This window comes from Cryptococcus neoformans, assembly GCF_000091045.1.
Source record: "Cryptococcus neoformans var. neoformans JEC21 chromosome 9 sequence".
Classification (NCBI taxonomy): Eukaryota; Fungi; Basidiomycota; class Tremellomycetes; order Tremellales; family Cryptococcaceae; genus Cryptococcus; species Cryptococcus deneoformans.
In genome coordinates, this window is record NC_006694.1 from 231,613 (window position 1) to 245,628 (window position 14,016).

The 14,016-nt window shown below is 47.0% G+C and overlaps 5 protein-coding genes across 5 annotated transcripts; 1 reads left to right on the top strand and 4 right to left on the bottom strand.

Moving 5' to 3' along the window:
- Positions 1-385: 385 nt before the first annotated feature.
- On the bottom strand, positions 386-1,400 carry CNI00950 (hypothetical protein). Its single transcript, XM_024657781.1, has 4 exons — positions 1,142-1,400; positions 1,007-1,087; positions 842-944; positions 386-782 (listed from the first exon to the last, which is right to left on the bottom strand). Exons 1-4 carry the CDS (start codon positions 1,363-1,365, stop codon positions 567-569), a joined length of 624 nt encoding a protein of 207 aa, XP_024513497.1. The 5' UTR covers positions 1,366-1,400; the 3' UTR covers positions 386-566.
- A 152-nt stretch (positions 1,401-1,552) lies between these two features.
- CNI00960 (F-box domain-containing protein, putative) lies at positions 1,553-3,971 on the top strand. The gene is made up of 9 exons (XM_024657782.1): positions 1,553-2,110; positions 2,169-2,775; positions 2,829-2,859; positions 2,916-2,928; positions 2,980-3,046; positions 3,095-3,340; positions 3,399-3,500; positions 3,552-3,816; positions 3,872-3,971. Exons 1-8 carry the CDS (start codon positions 1,564-1,566, stop codon positions 3,577-3,579), a joined length of 1,641 nt encoding a protein of 546 aa, XP_024513496.1. The 5' UTR covers positions 1,553-1,563; the 3' UTR covers positions 3,580-3,816; positions 3,872-3,971.
- On the bottom strand, positions 3,585-9,964 carry CNI00970 (DNA helicase, putative). Its single transcript, XM_024657783.1, has 34 exons — positions 9,737-9,964; positions 9,372-9,683; positions 9,195-9,317; positions 9,075-9,142; positions 8,800-9,016; positions 8,670-8,749; positions 8,538-8,621; positions 8,237-8,494; positions 8,023-8,188; positions 7,875-7,962; positions 7,670-7,817; positions 7,509-7,619; positions 7,372-7,455; positions 7,281-7,324; positions 7,214-7,233; positions 7,094-7,160; positions 6,937-7,048; positions 6,793-6,895; positions 6,727-6,737; positions 6,602-6,675; positions 6,518-6,554; positions 6,393-6,460; positions 6,213-6,346; positions 6,039-6,167; positions 5,950-5,991; positions 5,783-5,906; positions 5,456-5,730; positions 5,317-5,415; positions 5,071-5,268; positions 4,953-5,024; positions 4,795-4,911; positions 4,637-4,756; positions 3,806-4,585; positions 3,585-3,743 (listed from the first exon to the last, which is right to left on the bottom strand). Exons 1-34 carry the CDS (start codon positions 9,846-9,848, stop codon positions 3,676-3,678), a joined length of 4,545 nt encoding a protein of 1,514 aa, XP_024513495.1. The 5' UTR covers positions 9,849-9,964; the 3' UTR covers positions 3,585-3,675.
- A 133-nt stretch (positions 9,965-10,097) lies between these two features.
- Positions 10,098-12,075, bottom strand: CNI00980 (RNA polymerase II transcription factor, putative). Its single transcript, XM_572725.2, has 6 exons — positions 11,930-12,075; positions 11,642-11,877; positions 11,028-11,582; positions 10,622-10,989; positions 10,397-10,572; positions 10,098-10,338 (listed from the first exon to the last, which is right to left on the bottom strand). The coding sequence occupies exons 1-6, from the start codon at positions 12,032-12,034 to the stop codon at positions 10,237-10,239; spliced, it is 1,542 nt and encodes a 513-aa protein (XP_572725.1). The 5' UTR covers positions 12,035-12,075; the 3' UTR covers positions 10,098-10,236.
- Positions 12,076-12,365: 290 nt separating this feature from the next.
- On the bottom strand, positions 12,366-13,571 carry CNI00990 (expressed protein). Its single transcript, XM_572844.2, has 7 exons — positions 13,490-13,571; positions 13,392-13,439; positions 12,958-13,334; positions 12,880-12,903; positions 12,769-12,830; positions 12,602-12,709; positions 12,366-12,548 (listed from the first exon to the last, which is right to left on the bottom strand). The coding sequence occupies exons 1-7, from the start codon at positions 13,493-13,495 to the stop codon at positions 12,496-12,498; spliced, it is 678 nt and encodes a 225-aa protein (XP_572844.1). The 5' UTR covers positions 13,496-13,571; the 3' UTR covers positions 12,366-12,495.
- Positions 13,572-14,016: the final 445 nt, after the last annotated feature.

The window sequence follows — 14,016 nt, forward strand, 5'->3', positions numbered from 1 at the left end:
GATTTCTGCTGTCACTAGGAAAAAAAGTTGTTTTGTTGTCTACATGTTCAGTACCGTGTGAAGGCCAGATGGCACTTTGAGATCGATCCATTGAGCTTTCTTGCCAGGTGTCTGATATAAACCAGTGCTGATTAATTTATAAGTGAAGTGATAACTGACGACATGAGTGATGTAGAAAAAAACTCTCTCGACCGCTCTTCTGCTATCTTTTCCGTCAGCGTCTTGCCCTGTTTCACACTTAACATCAAAGTAGCGAACAACACCATCAGCTTGCCCTGGTAAAGATAGAAGGAAGAATTAGTCGGAGTGATTGAGATGATGGAATTACGTGCTGTAGGATGTAATGACGGTTAGAAAGATTCTGTCTAGGTGCGCGTATAAATACGCTGCATAGATCAGTGGTAACGAAAGCAAGTATAACATGCCAAACATGCCAATGTACATACATACAATACAACAATAAAAGGGCCTGTAATGGTTCGAACACGCAAAACATGTTGCTCCCTGCTCTCTTCCGTCCGCTCCCTGATTGCGATACGATGAGGTTTTTTTTTTTAAATTGCTCCTCATGAGCTCATCCCATTAACAATGGACTGTCCATTTTGACCATCCGGACCAGCACCATCCTCAATTTTTACAGAATAACCATTTGGCATAGTCGATCCTCCTTCCTGGGGCGCATCCTCCTCTTGAGAAGTCTTGATAGGTTGGTGCCGCCGCTCTGGAAGTGGTATTTCGGGGAAATCAGAGGAGATGGCATCGTGTAATTGACGTCGAAAACTCTTTATTTAACGTCAGCAATCATGTCCCCAAACATATTACACGACGCGAAAGGACTGACTTCCAGACCCAAGACTCTTCCTAAAGCATACTGGTTTTCTCCTGTAGCTCTGGTGATGGTTTGTCGAGTGTAGACATGCGGATTTTTGTAACGGTCAACATTTCTGCACCATTCTTGTCAGCTTCCAATCGTATTATGAATGTAAACGACAAAAACGACACGTACTCTATGATCTGATGTGGTACCGAGTCGGTCATTTGACCAGCCAGATTTGACAAGTTGATGAAAGCTTTGTTGATATTTTCCCTAATAACCGATCAGCCCTCTTCCCAGCGATAGCACTTCATCATGAAATCTCACATATAATCCGCAACAGCAGTCTCTCTGTTTTCCTTGACATGCCCAGCGCTGATCTCCATCTCGTATAGATCCTGTGATAGTTGCAACAGCTGGTTCTCCACGGCTGTGCGAATAGCAGCCTGGTCAGGCGGAGCGCCGGTCATTGCGGGGCCAACAGCGGGGTTCGGGGGAGCGGCTGAAGGGGTGGGAGCCGGTGAGGGGAGGTGCTGGTGGTCCAGTGACATTTTGAATTGGAAGTCGAAAACAAAATGTAAATGAAAAGTTATGTACGGTTGGTTTCGAGAGTCGTTGGCTGAGTGTCCGGGCGGCATTCACTCCTCCTCCGCCGGTGGAGGCAGACTGGCTTCTCGCCGGCCGCAGCCCCAAATCTATGTATTCTTTTCGACATACTCTGGATCTTTAATTCGCATACACAAATTAAAATGTTTACTCAGGTGTCCACTCCCAGCACACCTTCGTTCCCTAACACGCCCGATGTGGTCGAAGAGATGGAGAAACTGCAGATGAACCCGTCCCAGGAGCCGACATCAACGTCATTACAAATCAACGACGAAGAGGAGCTCGAGAGGTTTCGAGCCCAGTGGCGTGAGGAACTCAAGGCCAAGAAGACTGGAGTCACGAGTGGAGTGAACGTTGGGAACGTTATCTGGAAAAGCAAGGGACAGGGCGTGGAACGGGAGCATGAGGACAGCAATGGTCACGCCACCTTGACATCGCCCAAGACTTCTCGGATGGCACACACTCTGCCTGCGTTCGAAGACGATGACGATGTCCCTAGAGCTGGTCCATCGAAAGCTGTTCCAGCAATGGCCATCATCAAAGGCGCCAACCATAGCAAGACGCATTCGAAAAAGTTCAGAACCGACAAGGAGCGCGCTGTACAGACGTACGCCAAGGCTGTAGAGAGCGAGCAGAGTGGCCAGCTGAATGAAGCCTTGATACTTTATCGGAGGGCATTCAAGATGGATGGTGAGGCTTTGTAATGGATGAATACACAAAAGGATTTAAGCTGAGAGCGCTGCCGTAGATGATGTGGATAAACTCTACACTCGTTCTGTCGCGAAAGCCACTGCCCAACAAGTCCTGGAACAACAAGGGACGAGTGAGAATCCCTTGCCAGCTATTCCCAATTCTGCCGATATTGTCCAGCCATCAGCACCTGTAGAGGAGCCCTATTCGTTCCAGCGCCATATCCAACTCCACCCCGACTACGTCAAATCTTCCGCTGCACCAATAGCTTCATCTAAGACATCATCTAAATCAGCTCTGACGGCCATACTGGACTCATTACCGATCGCTCCCTACGAATTTACCTTTTTGCCAGAAGACGAGGATTTACCTATACCGATTGCAAGTCTTCCAGCAGAGCTCATAGATCCTATCCTTGCTCATTTGGACGTCATCTGGGTGGAACGATTCGCCGCTACATGTTGGCGAGCGAGATATCTCACACAATGCTCAAATGTCTGGAGAAGATTAGCATGCAGGATCTATAGAGAGCCTGCGATACTCCCACCAGGAGGGCTCACAGTGAAGGATCTGATGCAAAGGCACGCGGGCGAATGGCGAACGACGTTGATCGAAGAAGAAAGGGTTAGGATGGACGGATGTTATATTGCTGTGTGTCATTATATGTGAGTAGGTCCATTTGTGCGTACGCCCCGAGATGCCAACAGCGTTGTTTTAGTCGACCTGGTGCAGGAGATGAATGGATCGCGGTGAGTAATTCGTAAATACTGCCATAAGTGATGTGCTTATCAGACCATGTCCGCAGATCACCCATCTGAGTATGCCGCCGGAAACCACATAAAGAAGTTGTATATTGATATCAATCATAGTCACATACCATCGCTTCCTGCGTTTCTATCCCGACGGCTCAGTAATCTCTTTTCTAACAACGGACCAGTACGTACCATCTCTCCATATCATTATTTCCACTAATCACTCTCAAAGCCCCTCCGAAATCGTTCCTGTTCTCCGTCCATCTTTGCGCGGCAAGGGTTTACACTTCGGCCGCTGGCGACTCATCCGCTCAGACGCTATACACAATCCCGAAATCGACTCCGAATGGGTTCCATCCAAATCTGGGGAAAAGCGCCCCGCAAGGATTATCATCTCGGACTTATTAGAGCCTGGGGTGGAAAAGCCAAAATATGAGTTTGAGATGGAGCTGGCTTTGAGGCAGACAAGTCGTGGAAGGTGAGTCTCAGTATTGATGGTCATCACAGGAACCGCTAACATTTTTGGCTTGCATCAGGTGGAACAAGCTTGATATTCTTGAATATCGTTCCATCAATCTCACTACAGGCGAAACTTTGGCCCTTTCGCTCAAGAATCAGAAGCCGTTCTTCTTCTCAAAGTAGGTAACATCCTCTGATGTGTTCCTTGAAGGTGGCCTAATTTGCATCAGAGTGCGATCCTACAATCCGCCATTCTAATTTTTCCAGAGCATATCGCATGCTGCATGTTGAGTGAGAGATGTACTTATAACGCTTGAATATATCACAGATCTATGATACAATCCACCACATTTTCTATCCGCCCTCCCCCATGTACCAATCTTCAAATTCATCCATCTCATTCTGCGGCATTGAGGCTGAAGCTAAAGTACAAACGATGGAGCTCATCAGTCAATGTGCTTTGTGAAAAGTATAGACAACGCACGTCCTTGTGCCGTAGGCCCGTTCTCATTTGCACGTAAGATATCGGGATTATCTGATTGAGCGAAAGGTTGGGCAAGCGAATAATTGCTTGAATGCTGGTCCTCATGGAGCCTTTGCCGTTTTATCGATGGACGTCCGAAACCGCCAATGATGAGTCGTGCTGGCTGCTTGAGCGAAGGGCTAGGATTTATATTGAGAACTGACTTTGGCTCCTCTTCTAGCTGTTTTGGAGAAGATGGGGATCCGCTGATGTCTGCAAACATCTCTTCAATATTGAATTCCCAATTTTCAGGTGCCTGCGCGTTGGTTACAACGTGCGATTTATTGGCCTCCGTGGATTTTTCGGGATCGTCCTGCACGATCTCTTCTGTGTACCAGTCGATAGATGGTTTAGAGTGCGGGAAAACCCTTGAATGTTTCATCTCGGGGCTCTCCCGCACTGTTTCATAGCCATCATCAGAGAAGTTGCCGTGGATAGGTCCTAAATCGTGAGAATTGGCATCGCTGTTATTCTTGATTGTAGCTTGTCCTGGCAATAAATCCAGGATGGAAGGGTGAGAGGCAGAAGACGTAACTGGCATTGTTGGAGGCTTGCGAGAAAGTGCATTTTTGGCCTTGCCGGATGTCTTGGGTTGATCAAAATACCTTGATGTCGAACCACTCATTGCTTTGGAGCGAGCGATAGCTTTCCGTGAAGGATCATTCTCATGGTGCCTCGCGTTGTAATCGTCGTCTGATCCTGGCAGGAATAATGGTTCTTTTATCTGTCCACTCGCAATGTCTTCGAATTTCGTCAGCGAAGTCCTTAAGTTTAATAAATAGAATGACTTACTCTCATTCTTGACTGCTTTAGGCGGTACGATTGGCGTGGTGCTTCTCGATCTGGGCTCAATTGCAACTGTAGAAGATAATGGACCACGGACGATACGCGCTTCACGTACACGTTCAACGGCTACGCTGGTTAGAGCAACCGAGGATAGCCGTACTTACCTCTTGTGTTCGGTTGCATCTCTGAAACAATCGCTGCTTTATGATTGGCAGCTTGTACATTTGAAGCAGGGGACGGGGATCGACTCATCTGAGAACCTTGTCGTATCCTTCGAACGGCTGTCATTAATTATCAGCTCAGTACTTTCTCAACTTCTTACCTTTCCCTACTGGTCTTAATTCTTCTCTGGGTGATTCCACGCAGTATTGTGTCTCCCGAATACGGTCAGCGGCTACAGAATTCCATGAGTTTGGAAAAGTGTTCCGCAGCTTCCTTACCCGTTCTGACATTACTTCTTCCCGAAGCTCTTGCACCTGCCTTGTTCCGTTTCCTTGGAGGTACCCCACTTTTACAGCAAACGTGCTGGCATGCTAGCTTGTCCTTGCATGAGTGATGACATTTAACATTGCCGTTGGGAAGCAATTCCTCTTCCAGCTCTGGAGTAGGCTCAACAAGGGTTCTCTGTGAAGGTGGTTCTATGTCGTGTCAGTCACGACACGTGAGATAAAATGTCCAATTCTTACCCTCTACATTTTCATCATCCTCCAAATCTTCGGGATATACTGAGTCATCCAAGTTTGTATTGTAGTGAATTACTGTCGAGCAACCAGCGACCTCATCGACTAGGTATCAGTAGAAGACTCCTCTACATTCTGTACCCACCCCCGACTATCGCAGCAACACTATCACAGCGCTTGCTCAGCGTAACTGCTATGATGAAGCTATTGTCCTTGTTCTTTATTAGTTTCTTCAGCTCTAATCTCCGGTAGCCGATGAATCCTCCACTCTGGTTTAAGAACAAAGTCGAGAGATTATACTGCGTTATAAAGCCGCCACGTTTGCCTCTAGATTCTGTCGCAATGACCTTAGCCTTGGGGGTTATGTTCACGCGCAGGTTGAGAACATTATAAGTTCCATCGTAATCCATGTTTTCCTCCCTGAAAGGGGTTTAGCTGATAGTACTACCTCCGTCACTGATGATTCACTTACTCCATAGTCACATGGAATCGTGGCATTCTTCGAGCTTGTTCATGGATTGCGCGAGCGAAATCATGCCCTCTATTCAACCATAACTGTATCTTCTCTGATTCCACGTCAAGAAGCTGATCAAAATCTGAGTGCGCGTGAGCATAGTCCAAGATGTCATAGCTGCTCACTTGTGATGCCGTTTTGTCCTAGGACTCGAATGGACTTTGGGCCTGCACTTAGTCAGTCGATGATCTATTGGTTCGCCACAAGAACATACCAATGCTAGGGATCTGACGGAAAATGGTGGGCAAGTCTTCCCAAGCTTTACCCACAACTACTCGATGGAGTTCTAAGGCCGAGCGCGCAGCTATACCGTATTCACGATTCAAAGTGAACTGTACAATAGCTTCCTTCGATGTCAATACTGGACAACGAGAATGCGTTTTATTACCTTTGACAATGCGAGGGGCATGGTTGTAGATGGCCATAAGAGTTTGAATTGGTGAGGTGAGTTCTGTCTTCTTGGCAATGTCCTCAAGGATGATATTTCCGAAAGTCACTTGAAGTAAAAGAAAGACTTTATCGCTGATTACTGTCAGGGACGTTTTAAAGAAACCTTTGGATAGCTTACGCATAGCTCTTCACAGCTTCTGCGAGTGGGAAACGGATCTCTTCATTGATCCGAAGCTTGTTTAAAAACTGAAGCAATCATTATCATTAGCATTTAGGGTTTCGACAATGGACAACATAACATACACCACTCTCTCCTTGCCTGATTCGCAAGTCTTGGAACCTGCAAAGTTTCAGAAAATCTCGAAATCAATGACATGATTCACTTACTCTGTGGATCCAGCCAAAATCTCTAACAGGTCTTGTACGGTCGATCCAGGAGACATTGCCTTGATCGAGCACATCTGATATTGAGTATTAGCAATCCTCATGATGCAGTACCTCCTATCGCTTACGGTGCCGTATGCTGAGTAAGGTTCAATTAGTTGACGGAATTGTATACTAATTGTTAAGCGACATACAAATCATACTGCTGCTCATGATCTTGCCCGTTTCTGTAGGGATGAGTGTATCGTCATCGGCTCGTTCAATAAAGCCATCCTTTTCAAGATTGATAAGGGCTTTCTGTAAATGATGAGCATAATGGAGTTCTATAGTCTCCTTACCTCGACGTAATGGTCGAGCCATTCTTCCCAAGCACCTTCAACAGGCTTATCTTTTGCATCGGACAGAGCATAATGTTTAGGATTTTGCTGGATGCGAATATGGAAGAACGAACTAAAAATGGTCGTTATAGGCTGCATCCAAGCGAATGTTACCTACTTTCTGAGCCATTCCTGGGCTGATGAGACAGACCTAATAGTTCCTTGGCCAATTTCGCTGTTGATATCTGATCTCAAAGAATCAGCTAGTGATCAAGGGATCCAGTGAAAATAATCCCACATTCGGTAAGATTTTCATGTCTAAAAGGTACTCTCAGTTATCCTCGCGGACGTGATGGAATACTTACAGACAGCTTTCGAGGACTGTTTGAGAATTTAACATCGATTGATACTATGAGCGCATTAGGGTCACACTGACTTACTGAACGTATTGCTCACCTTCCGCACTTTAGAGCGCTCACACATGACCACCACAACACCTGAGGTGTCATACTGGGGACGGCCAGCCCTTCCCACCATTTGCTACATAGTTGACGTGAGTTCCATTTCCTTCACACCTTTTTTGATCTCCTAACCTGAATGTCAATGTCTGAGTATTCTTGGAATCCAGACGATGCACCCTGCCAAGCCATCACGCCTTTGATGACTACAGTATGCGCCGGTAGATTCACACCCACGGCCAACGTCTACATTCGTAAGCCAAACCTGCTGTTGGTGTAACATTGCAGATACGTACAGAGGTAGACGCGATCATATGAAGCTTACCGTCGCGGAAACCATCTTCAATAGCTCTTCGATCACCATAGTCTAAACCGGCGTGATGCACAGCAATGCCACAGGTGGACAATTCAGTTAATTTCTTATCTTGCAATTCAAGTCGGACGCTTTCGGGAAAGCATCAGTTATCAAGAGCAATCCTTCATAAAAAAAAACGATCTTACCCTGGTGGGTGTTGCCACGGCAACTTTAAGCCCTTTGCCCGAGCTTCTTCGTAGGACTGAAATATTGACTCTGCTGTCGCTTGACATGCTGCATACTTATCAGTTTGCCTATGTAGGAGGAAGCATACATGCTCTCACTACCACTTACACTTGCGTGTAGGACAGAAAACCAGGACGGGTTGGCCAGCTGCGTGCCTCAAAAGTATAGGGAAGAGCTCTTTATCAAGTCTATTGGCGAGCGCCCAATCATTTCCGGTGGACTCGATGCCGTAAGTTTCACGTTGAAGAGGTACAGGCCGGTATTCCTCTCCGAACTACTGAGCTCGTTAGTTTACGACTAGCATCAGATGATAATTATCAACCTTATAGACTTTGGCCATGGGCATATCGTCGACTGCCGGTGCCCTCTTTTCCTTTGCGCTGATCACTTCCCTTCCGACAAGAACCCCTCTTGAAAGTTGGCCATATTCATTTCTGGTCGGTCCTAGCCAACGAGCGATGTCATCGATATTTGGCACTGTTGCGCTGAGCGCTACAAAGCGTATGCCCCTACCAAGTCCTTTCAGACGAGATATGACAACTTCCAAGGTGGCACCCCGGCTTTCGCGCAAGATGTGGACCTGCGCGTCGGTTAGAAATTAGACGCTCAATAATGGTTCTCACCTCATCAATCATAATTAATCGCAGACGTTGAGACATATTCTCCAAATTTCTGGATCGACGCGTCATAGAGTCGAATTTCTCTGGCTGTGGATAATCAGAGCTTGCAACCATCCCAGTCGGCAAAGTACACACTGTAGTTACCATCAGATCCGCGGTCCTGATAGAGTTATAGATTGTGGATGTATTGCCATAGTCACCAGTTATTTCGTTACCTATAGTTCTCCCATCAGTAGTGCTTTTCATTACAAATTTGATGACTCACATATCACATCCGGAAGAGCTTGACTTAGCCGCTCCTGCCAGTCCTTGGCCTTTTCATTGCAAAGAGCCTTAGTGGGGGCGATATATACCGCTAAAGGCTTGAGCGAGTCGTCGGGGGTTCTAAATGATAAGTTGTGGAGGAACGCGAGTTCGAAGATTGTTGTTTTTCCGGAACCAGTGGGTGCCGAGACAACCAGATTCTCATCACTTTGATATACCTTGTATTTCGCCTTATTAGCATCAAAAGCATCGGTTTGATTTATTGTAAAAGCTTACATCGTCAAATACTTCGCTCTGGACGTTATTGAAACAGGGAAATTTGAATAACTTGCGCTGGTCTATAGCTGTAATTCCTTTTTGAGAACATGCTGTCTACAAACAGAAGACACAACTCACGAAGTCTTGACAATGGTACGAGAGGTTTACCATTCTTGTTGAAGACTGCCTTGTTCCTCAATTCTTCTCGACTTCTGATGGTCTCTGCAGTGATTACAGGATCATACTCCTTCGCATTATCAACTAAAGGTAATGGCCGATGAGATGTCTTCGCCATCATTTCAATCTGAAACGCACTCTCATGATTAAAGCTCTCATTGACTGCTTCCACAAACTCCTCATCTTCCCAAATTTCGTCTCCATAATTTTCGCTTTGCTGCCGTTGCAAAATAGCTGAATGGTCACGGGCAAGTGAGTTTTCGGGAGTGAATTGCCTTGTACTTCGGTTAAGGGCCAGATCGGTGAGGAGCGAATGAGAGTCTGAGATCAGCGGGAATGGAGTATGCCTTGAGGGATTGAATTGGGATGCTGAAAAGCCGGTTAGATTTTGTCCAGGATTGAGTGACCTGGAAGAAAGACCAATGTCGTATCTTGGTGTTGGAGAATTATCTGTCGCTCATGGTCAAATGCTTTCGCAAGGACAACGCAGACAATGGGCTTACTAGGGTGATACGGAGACTCGTACCCCTCTGCGTAACCAAATTTTCCAAAGTAGACGTCTTCTTCCTCTTGACGCGATCCATCCCACAGTGGCTGATCTTCTTCGAAATCCATCGCGACAGAAGACGCAGATTGGAGGCGCTGGATGAGTAGTATTTGTCCCAGCTATGAAGCTTTATCTCTACTAGGGCTGAGAGGTGGCGAATATATGAGTACTTGTGTGAAGATAGATGAAAGAGGACATTTAACTTCAGGCGTGAGGAAGGAAGCAACGAATGAAGGAGCAAAAACGACAAGCCGGGCTCGGACCGCCTCTATTGACACGTTCTGCACACGTAACCTGGACGGATTGTTATCATCATCTTTGAATGCACCTGCACGGGTTACTGATAGACTTAAATCCAGAGGCACGAATGTAGAGCTAGGTGGCAATACGAAAACCTATGCGTGTTTTCGAAGTCATCATGATATTTACAATTCTACATTTATCTCACTGCAAACATCATCTGTCCTCGCTTGTGACCACATAAATAGCCTCCGGCCCCTTTGTATTATAGTCCACTTTGGAGACGCTGTGCTTGCCTGTCGAGTCCGTGAACGCGACCTAGAGAAATGAAGGACATTAAACATCCTCATCGACATACAGTGAAAGCTCGGCTTACCTTGGCAACGAGGGTCCCTCCCAAAAATGGCGCCAGCTCCGTTGTGGTCTTTTTGAAGTTGGCAAAGTAGTCTGGTATACTGAGTAGACGCATTTTTGAGGGTTGACAGTCGGAAGGAAGCTCAGAGGATGAAAGTAAGTAAGGGGATAAATAGGTGACGAGAGCAGGGGAAAAGGCTATGAAGTAGTTAGCTACTCATAACAAGACGATGATGGACGCGCTTACATTTTATCTTGGCAACTTCTCCAATAACACCTACACCTTCCCAAATAGCGAGCTTCTCCCCCGTGCTCAGACTATCATTTTCCACAGCCCTTCCAACAGCTTCGTATAACGTGTCTCCTCCAATGGACTTGCCCTTGAACAATGGTTCGCAGATGCGATGTCTTACAGGGCCTAGCTGTATCTCTTTTTCTGGAAGTGAAGGAATAGTGACGACAATGGCATCAATAGAAGGTGGCAATGCCGCCTGCGCAGCAGCGTCAGCAGCTGCTTGGGCTGCTGCCTTATTGGCCGCAGCGAGAGCTTGCGCCTGCTGCTTTTTGCTCTTGTGGGAATTAGTTGTTGGTGCCGGTGTGGGATCCCCAACAAGCCTGATTTATTAGCTGGATCATCACGAGCGACCACTCACTTTTTGGCGACATCGAACGTATCCTCTTCCCCTGATGTTTGGGCGGCACCAATAACAATTGCTGCTTTAGCATTAAGCGCCGGCACCTCAATGTCATCTCCTGTACATTCCGTCCAAACAAAGTTTGCGACCTCCTTCACCAGTTTTCGCTTCTCCTCCAGGTCCAATGACTCGTTGCCCGTGGCCGTCTTTAACTCCTGATCCAAAAGATCATCTTCCAAAAGCAATTGTTCAAAGTGGGATTCACAATCGGCCTGACCTATTTGTACACTCGTAGAACATTCCCACCTCACAATAGAGTCGGTGATGACAAATGCTGAAGATTCCTCATGACCGATGTAGATCATAATGCCGGTAGTCGCTCCAAGAGCGTAGAGACCGGAAAGAGGCGCAGGGAGGATGGAAAACATGGGGGTATTGAGAGATTCAAAGGCGAACTGAGTATATAAAGCTTGTGTGGAGAGTGTAAAGGTTGGAGGTGAGGGAGGCGGGATTAAGAGCAGAGCAGAGGAGTTAGTTTGGATGTTGATACCAAGAAGAGCTAAGAGATGCGACCTGTATGCCGATCAGCTTTCACTCTGGTCGTCCAGGCGTACACGGATACACGGACGCACATGATATATTCGCGTCCTTCCCAGTCATCCGCCACTTTGTTTGGCCTGAAAGGCCATCTCAATTCCAGACTACTCTCCCAATTGTTCTCTTTCTGCGCGCCAACCAATTCTTCACCAACAAGCCATCCACTCTTCGAAGGAACATCCACATCTCCGTCAGCCGCCCGTGAGTCACCGTTTGCATCTGCCGCTTTATTAGATGATGCTATGGGTATAGCGTAACAAGCGCGAAGGGTCTATTCTGAAATTTAGAGATGACTCAACGATTGGAAGAGGAAAAGCTCTCACCACACTTGGTCGAGGAAAAAGCTCCCCGACAGCAAAGCCCGCACGGATGTAGTCCGTGTCGCAGTGCACCACCAATGGCCTCATATCTTTGAGAGAGAGAGCCATTTTGCGATACCTTGAGGGATTGCAGATAAGGATTTGAGCAAGATTTCGGGCAATAACCAACGAACAACGCGAACTACAGCAGTCAACAGTAAACACGCTGAGCCAATTAGGCTTGCTGACGTAAGGTCTGCTAAATTTAGGCGCTTTTCATAGGTTGTCAGTTAGGCACGGAAGCTGGAAACATACACGTTACTCCGCACAGTGGTTATTTTATCTTCTTTTATTCACCATCATCTGTTGCTTTACTTTCACCCTTATTATGGACACTTACGAGTAATGGGTATTTCTGGTGTTCCCCGTAATCATATTTAAAGAACGTATGACAAAGGTTCCAAATCATTCATCCTTCAGACTGCTATTCGCAATTGTTTCCAGTATGTATTTCCTTCCATTTCATAAACTTCTTATTAAATCTTCCCTGATGACCCAGTCATAGTGATTACACGTTGAGTGAGGACAGCTCAGTATCCACTTCTGCCAGTACCACCGAAGCCACCCTGCTCGGAACCTCGCACTGATTAGGACATCAGCAAGGCTCTAAGTGGATTAAATTTATGTAAGACTCACCGCCGCCGCCACCGAGACCACCAGGGTTGCCTCCGGAGCCGAAGGCGTCGTTGTTACCTCCGGCGAAGCCACCGGGCTTGCCTCCAGAGCCATAGGAGTCATCACCTCCTATCAAGAAAAGTCATCAGTTATCAATAGACAAGCGAACGGGTTTAATGAACACATACGACCGCCGCCGAAGCCACCAGCATTGCCGCCAGAGCCGTAGGAGTCATTACCGCCACTTCCACTACATGATTAGTGAGATCAGGTCATCAAATAACTGGGTGATAACCTACCCAAAGCCGCCAGAGTTACCGCCGCTGCCAAGGTAATCAATCAGTACGTCAACGCCTCACTGGTTACAACCGACTTACCCCAAGCCACCCCCGCTCTGGTTACCACCGAAGCCGCCAGGCTGGCCACCGGAAAGACCACCGGAACCGTAAGAGTCGCCGCCGGAAGAGCCATAGGAGTCGTTGCCGGAAGAACCCAAACCGCTGCTACCGTGAGACTGGCCACCGGAGCCGTAAGTGCCACCACCTTGGCCAGAGGACCCGTAAGAGTTGTTACCACTGGAGCCAAAGCCACCAGACTGGCCACCAGACTGGCCACCAGGCTGGCCACCAGAGCCATAGGTATCACCACCTTGGCCGGAGGACCCGTAAGAGTCCTTACCAGCACCGAAAGAGTTATTGCCCTGACCGCCAGAGCCATAGGACTCGTTGCCGCTCTGGTCGTAGTTATCAGAATTCTATTATGACATGAGTTTACTACCAAGATATGGCCCGGATGAATAGAGCATACGTACTTTGCCATGAGAGTGGCCGGTAACCTTGTCAGTGACCTTGTCCAAGAGCTGACAGACATCATAAGCCATCGCTACAGAAATTAAACAACCTAACTTACACCCATATTGATAATTCCTTTATTGATAGCTGGTGTAGGAGTAAATTAACAGTAGTAGTAGTGTTGACTAGAGACTGTGAAGGTGAGAAGGCGAGTAAGGGAGGCCGGCTATATATATCTCAGGAGAGGTCCTTGCTCCCGTGTCTGGGATACTTGACTGCGGCTATTCAAGCAGTGAATAGTGATGCATGACGTATCATCCTTCGTAGTGCTTACATCTACCCGAAAGCGCAATAAGAGAGGGCAAGAGCAGAGATGCTATGCTAGCTAACGAGGCAAGCTATATATAATAATGTCCGATACTAGCAAACGTGGGATGTGAAATTCGACCGACCGATGTCTTGGATGTTCCTCTTTCACCCTTTTAGGTAGGCACTTCGCACATTTTCGTCTTTCACCTATTGGCGTTCATCTTTTATTTATCGCATTAAAAACGACAGCATTTTCATCATGTGTCTGCTAACTTTCGATAAATGATCCTCCATCACCTTGCATGCATTACATCAAGCATCATCAGCCATCAGCAC